Consider the following 11,198-nt stretch of genomic DNA (forward strand, 5'->3'; position numbering starts at 1 on the left):
GTGAAATTTGTCAAAAGAATCGGAATATGTTATGCATTTGGTTGACATGGAATGAAATTTGTTTTCTATTTGATTTGCAGATTTGTCAAAAGAATTGAAAATAAATTATGTAATATGACCAAATCCTCCATTTATCGACCTTTTATAACTTATTACTCCGTATTATTTTAATAAAAATGATAAAACTTGCATTAGTTAAACTCTAATCCGCTCAAACCTCTATAGGCTTGTTGGTGTGGGCATGGGCGAGTGGGGCGGGGTGGGGTGGGTGTCGGCGTGGATGTGGGTGTGGAGTAAGGTGTGTATGTGTGGATGTGATGTTAGGGTGGGGCGGGTGTTGATAGGGTATGAGGTGATGTGGGTATGAGGATATGTGTAGGTGTAGTGTGTGGGTAGGTGACTAGGTGTGAGTGGAGGTGGGTATGGGTAGGGTGGAGTGAGAGTAGTGTAGGATTTAGATGTATATGTAGGGGTCGGGGTCTAATGGGATGGGTATAAGGGTAGGATGGGCATATAGGTTTAAGGGAGGGGTGGGTGCTGGTGTGGATTTTACGTGTTAGTGTGGGTTTGGGGGGGGGGGGTATATGTGGGGACGTGGAGTGTGTAAGAGATGATAATATATTTTTATATGATTAATCATGACTAAAAAAAAAATGTGTGAGCATTTTTATATTTAAAATAAAACATAAAACATAATGAATAAAATTTAAAATCTGTCTTTACTCTTTAGCAAAACCAAACAATGACCAATTCCTTTAGACACAAATTTAATTGACTTTTAAGAATTTCAATTGCTTTAATTTTATCAATCAAACATAATTTGTACTAGAATTTATATTCCAATTCCTCCAAATTCCTTTGAAATCTATGAACAAAACACGCTAAGGATTTGGTTTTGTTTAATATGAGACGTTTGATGAATGTTTTCTACGTATACAATTTGTTTAGATGTTGTATTGATTTGTCATGTTTAGAAATATACCTAAATGATATAACGCAGTTCAAATGCCTTAATATGCAACAGTTGATGGCAAATAGCTTAACTGTTTTCAAAGATGATTTTATATTAGGGCATGAGATGAGATGAGATTGCGTTCTGAGTAGTACACTAAGCTTTTAATCAAGATCTCAATTACATTATGATTAATAACAAGTTAATGACTGCAACTTTGTAAAACAATTTTTTGTAAACTTTTACACCACATACATGGATGGATGGATGGATGATCATTAAATAAAAATAATATCTAAATATTTACCAAAGAAACAATATTTTACATAACAGAGCTTAGTTCAGCATAAGCATAATACTAATGGGAAATGAGGATCATGGTTTGTTTTATTGATCAATCAAGATAAATTTTAACGTCAATACCATTATCAATAAGGGATTGAACAACAGCTCTAATTTTACCTTCAAACTTATCCCTTTCTCTGGGTGTATAAGAAGCTGTGTACACATCAGCCTCTCTAGCCCTTTCAGACAAAATCCTCCCAATCGCCAAACAAGCAGGAATATCTGATCGAGATTGAAGTGCTGCTTTGATGTCTTTTGAGTTTGTCCCTGCAACTGCAACTTGTCTGCTTGTTACCCTGTGTGTCAACGAGGCTGAAACAAATCGCTTTGAGATGAATACATCTAGAGTGAAGGGCTCCATGTAAGCTATTGTACGCTGTTTGAATGATATGTGCTTGTTTGGATTCTTGGATTTCTTTTCCTTCTGGTATGTGTATGGACGACTGTTGTCATCATCTACAAAGTCCTCTACTCCAAAAAAGCTTCTTGCTGAACAACGAACCTGCAACATCAAAACCAAATGTTTCACGATTTTGATAACAACAACATTTTGATCTTGCAAATTCACCACGTACCTCACCACTGTGAATATGCCTCGTAATAGCCTGCAACAAGAATTTCGACTTCTCACCTCCATGTGTATATGGCATACAACATATCCTTTTCAACATGACTCGCAGACAAATATAAGACAATTGATCGAACACCTGATGTGCAACAAAACAATCCACAATCCTCAACAAATTTCCGAGTAATGTTACAACATTCACAGATATATGTTTACGATTGGTACTCTGTAAATTAATCATGTAATAAAATAAACTTCAAATCAAGAAAGCTTTTAAGTGAATTTGAAATTTCAGAAAACAAATGAACTTACGAGCGACAGCAAACCAGGAGCAAGCTAGGGTTTTCTTTCTTATGTCCGACGAGCGAATAATCAGATATAACGCTTTCGGTGATGAAAAAAAAAATTGTAACTGGGCCTACAATTTTGTTTTAATGGATTCGGGTACGCTGGTTTAGTGCTCCATTCCTATTCGGTTATAACAAAAGATCCGACCCGTATTTATCTTCCAAGTTCCTAACACAAAATGCGCCCCTTTTACATAATCTGGTTGGTTTGCTGTGTGTAACTTGCAACAATGGCGGTCTCTCTCAATTCCATCACCTGTTCCTCGTATTTACACCCGCCTCAGCCTTCTCTCAGGTCAGTTCTCGCATCAACACTCGGTTTCCTTTCGCTAATCGAAACAAAGACTTTCCATACCCTTAACTATATCATGTTGTTTATTCGACAGCTTCGGAGACAAGGTTTTCGTGGGATTAAGGCTTCAATCTCCTAGTGAGATTTTTTCGTCAATTACTTCCTCTTATCTTCAATTTTCTTATCGATTCATTCTCTAAATGTTTATTTTCCTTTTCTGCGCTAAACAGATTCTTATGGAATTTCGAGACCTAATCTGAGTGCCGAATTGCACAAGAAAATTCATAAAAGTATTGAGCCCAGGTATATACCAAATCCTGTACTCTATTCTTAAGTTTGAATCAATGTTTTATCTTAATGTGTTCCGATTGTATAACATCATTGTAAGCCACATTCCTAATGAAATTGGTCCCAAAAGGTGCGCTTACACATGGAATTCAACATCAAAATTTGTAGAAAACGGCTAGATCTGCTAACCCTAGTATCAGTATTATGTATGAACAATTTCAAGCAAGTGTTATGACCTACACATATAATACAATACACCTTCAATTTCCATAACTGTTTACCTCCATTTTCAGGATTGGCATAAAGCCAGCAAGGGGACGCATCACCATGATGCCAATAGGGACTCCAAGAGTGCCCTACAGGGTTCCTGGTGAAGGAACCTGGCAGTGGGTTGATTTGTGGAATGCTCTTGTAACTCCTTTAACTTTTCTTTCTAAATTTTATTTTGTAAAAATCCCCAAAACTTAGCTGATAGATATTTTAATTCAATTTCTTTGCAGTATCGTGAACGTGTCATCTTTATAGGGCAAAACATAGATGAAGAATTCAGTAACCAAATTCTTGCAACAATGTTGTACCTTGACAGTGTTGACAATTCCAAAAGAATGTATATGTACATCAATGGCCCTGGTGGAGATGTGAGTTTTTTTCCCTCATTGTAATTGAATTTTATAATTAAATACTGTTGCTTAGATGTTCATATGCTTTGACTTTCCATCTTTTTGCAGCTAACTCCAAGCATGGCCATTTATGACACAATGCAAAGCTTGCAAAGCCCAATTGGCACCCACTGTGTCGGATATGCTTATAATCTTGCTGGCTTTCTTCTTGCTGCTGGCGAAAAGGTGATTTTACATTTTTTTTTTGGTAAACGAATGCAAAAATGCAATGAAGTAGTATGATATTTATCTTTTCCATTGTTGTGATGATAACTGTAAAGGGTCAACGGTTTGCAATGCCACTTTCGAGAATCGCTTTAGAGTCGCCAGCGGGCGCTGCTCGTGGTCAGGCTGATGATATTCAAAATGAGGCCAACGAGCTTCTAAGGGTCAGAGATTATCTTTTCAAGGAGTTAGCTCAAAAGACAGGCCAACCTGTGGAACAGGTATAGTATTAGTATCACATTCTTACAAGGGCAAAATGGTCATTTGACTCTAAAACCATAATAATAACATGCAGGTTCACAAGGACTTAAGTAGGATTAAGCGGTTCAATGCTCAAGAAGCTTTGGATTATGGACTGATTGACCGAATTGTTAGGCCTCCACGTATAAAAGCGGATGCACCAAGGCAAGAAGCTGGTACAGGTCTCGGTTAGTCTAGTTAGTTGTTATTGAAATGAAAAACTCTATTATAGTCCTTTTTTCTTTTTCCTTGTATTTTATTTATGTTTTATGATTACGAGTGGATATAAAGCAAACTGATTGTTTCATACTACATCTTAGAATATGCTGTGATGTGATACCATAAGGCCTGTTTTGTTACACATGATGACAAATGTGTTTGGTGTGCATTATACTTCACATATGTCATATGTGTATTTGCTTAATTAGGACCAAAAAACTTTAAAGTGTATATATATGTTGGGTATACGTATGTCATTAACTTTATTTGAGTAAACAGTTATAATAAGATATAACACAAAGTTAAGTACAATGAAATCATACATAATTTTTTAACGCATGAAAATCACCGAAAAAGGAACATCACTGAGTGCCAATCGTCTCATTCCATTACCATCTGAAAATATTCCTACATCTCTGCAAATCACCTTACAGAAGTTACACACAGTGGGACAGAAAACAAACTTATAACCATTCTCAGTTTTCTCAATCTTAAACCAGTTATCGAGTGTTGGACGTCCCGGGTTTCCTTCCACACCTCCCACCATCACAAAAAACTGCTTTACAGATTCATCGTATTTCAGCTTCCATACATTTGACTCATTGCAACGGGTGGGAGTGGGACCCAGGAACTTGATGTTGACGTCTGTGGAAAGGCGGATTACGCCTTTCTTCGGGTTGACTGGAGAGAAAGTCAATGGCAATCCGTAATTGTGGGTGCGGAGTTGGGTAATGCCGGAAGGGCAGGTGTGGTTGGTAAGGGTGATTCCGCCGCCCTTTCCGTCTCTAGCTGCCGGCATGACATGGTAGTTGATTCCTGTTCGGAGGTTTTTTCCGGTGGTGGTGTCGAGGACGGAATCAGGGGCGGAATCGGCGGAGAAGAGAAACAGGATCAGGATGAATGAAAGTGGAATCAAGATAGTTGACTTCATTTTAAAGTGGATTATGGGAATGTGAGTGTTATTATTGGTATTTATAGATGGAAAGGTTTGGACTTTTGGAACCCAATTTGGATTTGGGTTTCTACATATAGCTTATCCTATAGAAAGAAGAAGATGCATTTATGTAAGATACATATGAATATGGTCAACGGTCAGCGCTTCTCTTATCGAGATCTGAAGGAGTTGGGTGAAAAACGACTGGCTCTCCTTGCGCCCACATAATATTATTGCTCACAGAAACAATTTATTAAATGATATATAGTTTTTTTTAAGATTATCTAAAATGCATTTAACATTAGTATTTTAAACAAAATGAAATATGCTTATATGCTATTTAGTATTTGCTTAACATATACCTTTACGTAGTGAAGTTCATTTCTGTAGAATAATATTTTCTCTTTATTTATCAATCTAGTTTATTTAGTTTCTATTCATGCGTAAGAAAACAATATCACCGATTATATTATTTTGTTTATTTCATAATGTTATTTATTCATTTAGTTATGTTTTCATTCCATTATATAAAAGAGACCTTTAATCATTTACCTCTAGTTTTTAATTATTTCATTACTCTATTTATTTATGTATGTACAACTCCGTGGGTTTTCAATCATTCTCCAATCTACCGCTTTTAGTTAAATTTAATAAAATTAGCATTAGAAACCGGGGATGAAAAGATTGTTTGGATTATTTGAAAGCCGTGGATTCACTATCGATTTGAAGTATTTCGATGATACAGATCAAACATCCAATTGGATAAAATTCAAGGATTTCGAATCGAGAGAATGTTAGTGGAAAATATTCTTAAGAAATGTAACAGAAAACGACCAAAAACGGGTATATAGTTTTCCAGTTTGAAAACTATCAGTTTCGAACTGTCACCAAACCATCAAAAACGGGTATATAGTTTTTTGTTGGAAAAAACAGCTAGGGGATCTGCCCTTTGGACCCCACTCTCAGGGGCGTTGTCCCCGAACCCCTTGTCGTTCAGAGGCGAAATGGTGTATTTTGAATCTTGAAAACATAAACAAGTTTCCACTCTGCATCATCCTAATTTTTTTAATATTTATCAAGATCATTTTTTTGTCAACAAATTTAATCATATTACACTTAAATAATATTGATGATAACAAATCACCAACAATTAGACATTATCATTGAAATCATCAAAGATTGGAGGTTTAAATGCGAAATAATCATTTTTAGTAACTATGACAAAACAAATATTTATTTTAGAAAATGAATTTTGTAATAATTTGAAATTGCTTTTTGAATGATTTCATCACAAAATAGGCTAATTATTTTGCAAAAAATTAAATAAATAAATAAGCAAAACTATATATGTATTGTTGTGGGGCTTAAAGAATTTTTGTGAAACTTTAATAAATATTTTGCATCATACCAAAAATCTCGTAAAAGATAAATTTGTGAAATTCATGGCAAGTTTAATAATTTCGCAAGATTTATTGGTTTACAAAATGAGTGATTATTTAGACCATGTTCGGTAAAAATAAGTTAGTTTATTATAATTTATTATTTAGTCAACCACAAAATAACTTATTTTAGTTTATGAACTATTTTATAAATAAGTTATTTTGAGATAGCTTTTGATAAGTTTATAGAGTTTTTTTTCTTAAATATTTCAAATATGTCTTTAATTGTATTTTTTTAGTTATATATCTAAATGTTTATTTATATCATTTTACATAACAATTTAGCTTATAAACTATTTTTTATCAATTATTAAAAACTAATTTTCCAGTTAATACCTGACACTAGACCTAGTATGGCAAGACCGCAAGAGTTGGCCATTTGGTATTCTAACGTCTTCAATTTTGAGTGTTTTGGAGATTATCCAATAAATAAATACATAATGTAGCAAACAAAATTGTATACTCGTTTAAGGGTTGATTTGAGTTATTCTTGCGATGGATTAATGAAAAAAGCTATTATATCTTTATAAAACATATTTAATCCGCAACCTTTTAATTGATAAATAATTTGTAGCAAACTAATAATATATTTAAATCTACGTGTAACATTAAAATTAGACTTTTAGAGTTTTAGATAAAGACAGAGAAAAAAAGGTCTAATCACTTTTCAATATAAAGATAGATACGTTTAAAACACTAGAATCATAATTTAATTCCTAAATCTTATTATTTCACTAAAAAAAATCAGGAATCGTTACATTTCCAACGTTGATAATTAGATAATAAAGAACAATATATCTTTATCCTTTTCACCTTTTGTCGAAATAATATTACATATTAAATTATCTTGCCGGAAGTAAACAAATATGTTTGGGGTATCTGATTGTTTTGTGGGATTTTGAATACGCAAGAAATTGGATTTTGATAAATTTGGATTTATATGATGTTAATCTTTTATTCGTTTGGCCGGTAAAATTTGAAAGAAATTTAATCGTCTTGTGTTAAATAACAATTTTTTTTTCTCAAGGGTTATTGTTAATATAACTCACAATGTTTCGCATATTGGTTTAAATGGTTACTCGTGAATTTTTTTTTTATTTTTTTTTTTTGCGTTTAAAGGGTATAAACTTGTGTTTTTAGGTTTTAAAATGTCATTATGAAAAATTTGAAAGAGTCACCCGCTTACCCCATCCTAATCATCAATTTGGATTGTTGACGAGGCTCTGACACACCACACAAACACATCACAATCCATTCTCTTTGTTTTTTTAATTAATTTTGGCATCTAATGTTTATGATCGGAGCATCCAACAATTTCACTTGCTTTACACAATTTCGTTTGTTAATCGGCGATCATCGACGACTAAATGTTATCACAACCAGATTTTACTGAATCATTACCACTTGCGACGCTAGAATCCGTCGTCGATGAACCACCATCGCTGTCATCCTCCTCCGAAGACCTCTTCTCTTCCGCTTCCCTCGCATGTGCCTCTGGCTCTGCCTCCTCCCCCTCCTTATCTGACGACAACAAAAAACCTTCTCCCTGCCCTGATCCTTCTTAAAATCGTCCTCAGATCCCCATTACATGGCCGTCTGGTGGTGCTCTAACCCTAGATTGGGTCACAAACCTCATGATAACATTCGATTGGGTATCGAAGTAGCTCAAGCCGTCGGAACCCCCGACAATGTTGCCAGTGGAAGTTTTCGATGCTCTGGTGCTCACCGCGGGAGAGACGAGAAGTTTCAAGAGGGTAGTTTCCCCTTTCTTGCCATAACATGACTCGGAATCCGATCATGTTAAGCTGAATTGCAGACCCCCTCCCTTTTCTCGCTGAATCGCCTCTATGTATTTGGTGTTCTCCTTCTGTTTGTTTCTTTTATTTTTAGCACATGCAACGGTTGGTGATGATGGTTGTTTATTAAGTGGTTATATAGAAAGGGTTGGTAACGATTGTTCTATATCAAGTGGTTTTATGGTGATGAGTTGAAGTTGTAATCAGGATATCAGGTAAGGGGAAAGCATGTGTCTTTGGGGATTTTGGTGTTGGGTTTGGATTAATGGGTATGAAGGTTGTGTTAGTCAGGTGTCTTTGGGGTTCTTGATTTTGTGCGTTGCTTTTTTCTCTGATGAAGAACACAAAGGAACCAAAGGTTTGGGTATTCTTGCTTTTCTCTCTGATGAAGAAGACGAAGTTCGGTTTTGTGCTTAGACTTTTGGCTTATGTGGCAACGATGAGTTGACTCACCACTGAGTCATTGTTAACTCACCAGCTTAGTTGGCAGTAGGTAAAGGTATGGAATTAACCGGTAAAACACAAGTTCGTACCCTTTAAACGAAAAAAAAGAAAAAAAATCACGAGGGACCATTTAAACCAATATACGAAACATTGTTGGGCTACAGTGACAATAACCCTTTTCTCAAAGGACTATCTTTTTTTTTAAAAAGCAAATATCATTAAAAGGGGGCACTCTCATAGCAAGAAGCTAAAGTAAGACCAAGTACAAAAACAAAAATGAAACATGGACAAAAATAACAAACAAGAGAATTAAGTTGAAAGATGAGTGAAAGGTGAAACGCTCCACTCAACCTAATTACCACAACTAGTGCCACCTCGATGCTTACACCATATGTACGAGAGCAAAATTATATTATCAACAATTTTTGTAGGATTTACACCAATATGTTTGAATATTTTGTCATTCCTCGATAGCCAAATGTTTCAAACAAGGCAATAGAACATCGTGGTTAAGATCTCCTTTTCCCTAGGACAATTTCCCCAAGTAGTCGCGAAGTCAATGAATTCTCTAACACTTGAGAACATTATGTCTTCTAAACCACACCATTTGATTATCCACTGTTGCACTACCCTAGAATAGCCACAAGTAATGAGCAAATGAGCAATCGTTTCAGTTTATGTGTTACAGAGAGAACACAGGGTACTAGAGGTATTAATCCCCCTTACAACCATGGTTTCAACCATCGGGATTCTACCTGACACAGACCTCCATATGAAACATCGCACCTTTAAAGGGATTATCTTTGACCACCAAATTGTCGCCCCTTTAAATGGATTCAGTCTAGACTCCAATAGTTTCCTCATTAAATTCACAGTATATTCACCACTGGGATTAAGGAAAAAACTGAACCCAAATTTGGATTTTTGCTCGGTATTCATATTACCAATATTCGTATATAGTTGCAGCAGTTCATTTAATTCTTCTGAACTAGTTGGTTCAAATCTCCACATCCATGAAAAAACATTGCTAGAAATTTTATCTCCCAATAAACAATTTTTAACTGTTTCGATTGAATATAAGTGAGGGAATTTAAGGTGGAATGGAGTGTTACTACACCAAGAGTCTTTCCAGAATAAGATGTTGACGTCCGAACCTGGGGCAAGGGCAAAAATATCCTTGCAATCAATATGCAAACTTTCAAGAGCTCTAACAGCCTTGGAAATATTGCACCACACTCCATTTGATGTTTTCCTCGTGATGTACGATGCCGATTTGTTGTGCAAATTATGAATGCTCAGATAACACCTTTCCATAAACTTCCTTTATCATTCATAAGTCTCCACCACCATTTGATTAACAGGGCAATGTTTTGAGCGAATAATGAGCCCACACCTAAACCCCCTTCCGATTTTGGCGCAATAACTTTAAACCACTCAACCCAGTGGATTTACTTTTTAAGCTCACTACCTCCGCATAAGAATCTCCATCCGATCTTATCAAGTTACTTAAAGAGGGACATGTGATATGTAGGGAGGCTGTCCAAAATAGATTTAATGAGGGTGAGGCGGCCACCAAACGACAACGAAATGGCCTTACAACATGATAATTTAGAAGATATTTTATCCAAAATTAGCTTGCAGATCTTCTTCAGAGCCATGTTGGCACCTACCGGGACCCCTAAATATGAAAATGGAAATTCTCCATGTAAACAGGCAAGAACCTGAGCAGTATCAGACAATGTTGCCTTTGATACTCCCACACCAAATAAACATGATTTGAAGAAGTTTACTTTTAGACCTGAAGAAATGTGAAAACATTTCAGGATATGAGATAAATTTTTTTATGCTATTACAGTCCCATTCCCCAGCGAGTATCGCATCATCAGCGTAGAAAATGTGTGAAACTGAAGGACCATCTCTAGGTAATTTGACCCCACGGAATAGTGATTTTTCACAAGCACTCTTTATAGCGATATTCAGTCCTTCCATGGCCAAGATAAAGAGGAACAGTGACAGAGGATCACCTTGACGAACCCCTCTGGATATTTTAAATTCATCGGTTGGTGTACCATTTACCAAGACCGAAGCTTTTGCAGATTATAGGTAACTTGAAATCCATTTCCTCCATTTGCACCCAAAATTCAATTGATCCATTACAGAGTCTAAATATCCCCAGTTAATTGAATCGAAAGCTTTTTCAAAGTCGACCTTGAATAGAAACAATTTTTTCTTTTGTTGCTTTGCCCAAGAAATCAGTTTATTCATCACTAGAGGCCCATCGAGTATGTATTGGCCTTGAATGTAAGACGACTGTACATTATCTACCACTGATATGATTACTTGTTTTAATCAGTTTGCAAGTAACTTTGCCACCACTTTATACATGCAGCCGACAAGACTGATGGGACGGTAATCACTGAGGGTTAATGGATCAGACACTTTTGGGATAA

General features: G+C 35.7%; 3 protein-coding genes across 4 annotated transcripts; 1 reads left to right on the forward strand and 2 right to left on the reverse strand.

Annotated features, from left to right (window-relative positions):
- Positions 1–1,230: 1,230 nt before the first annotated feature.
- On the reverse strand, positions 1,231–2,318 carry LOC145165178 (Ribosomal L18p/L5e family protein). Of its 2 annotated transcripts, XM_079083862.1 has the most exons (3): positions 2,178–2,318; positions 1,873–2,004; positions 1,231–1,799 (listed from the first exon to the last, which is right to left on the reverse strand). In XM_079083862.1, exons 2-3 carry the CDS (start codon positions 1,966–1,968, stop codon positions 1,347–1,349), a joined length of 549 nt encoding a protein of 182 aa, XP_078939988.1. In that variant the 5' UTR covers positions 1,969–2,004; positions 2,178–2,318; the 3' UTR covers positions 1,231–1,346. The 2 variants fall into 2 exon arrangements, with proteins under 2 accessions (XP_078939988.1, XP_078939989.1); XM_079083863.1 differs by lacking the exon at positions 2,178–2,318 and having other exon boundaries at positions 1,873–2,023.
- Positions 2,319–2,381: 63 nt separating this feature from the next.
- On the forward strand, positions 2,382–4,223 carry CLP2 (CLP protease proteolytic subunit 2). The gene is made up of 8 exons (XM_079083860.1): positions 2,382–2,507; positions 2,599–2,642; positions 2,735–2,807; positions 3,086–3,203; positions 3,293–3,430; positions 3,521–3,637; positions 3,733–3,897; positions 3,972–4,223. Exons 1-8 carry the CDS (start codon positions 2,443–2,445, stop codon positions 4,107–4,109), a joined length of 858 nt encoding a protein of 285 aa, XP_078939986.1. The 5' UTR covers positions 2,382–2,442; the 3' UTR covers positions 4,110–4,223.
- A 149-nt stretch (positions 4,224–4,372) lies between these two features.
- Positions 4,373–5,158, reverse strand: LOC145165177 (kunitz trypsin inhibitor 5-like). Its single transcript, XM_079083861.1, has one exon. The coding sequence runs from the start codon at positions 5,064–5,066 to the stop codon at positions 4,467–4,469; it is 600 nt and encodes a 199-aa protein (XP_078939987.1). The 5' UTR covers positions 5,067–5,158; the 3' UTR covers positions 4,373–4,466.
- Between the last annotated feature and the right edge of the window lie 6,040 nt (positions 5,159–11,198).

The sequence above is a fragment of the Lactuca virosa genome, chromosome 3, assembly GCF_052849685.1.
Source record: "Lactuca virosa cultivar CGN04683 chromosome 3, Lactuca_virosa_CGN04683_v6, whole genome shotgun sequence".
Lineage (NCBI taxonomy): Eukaryota > Viridiplantae > Streptophyta > Magnoliopsida > Asterales > Asteraceae > Lactuca > Lactuca virosa.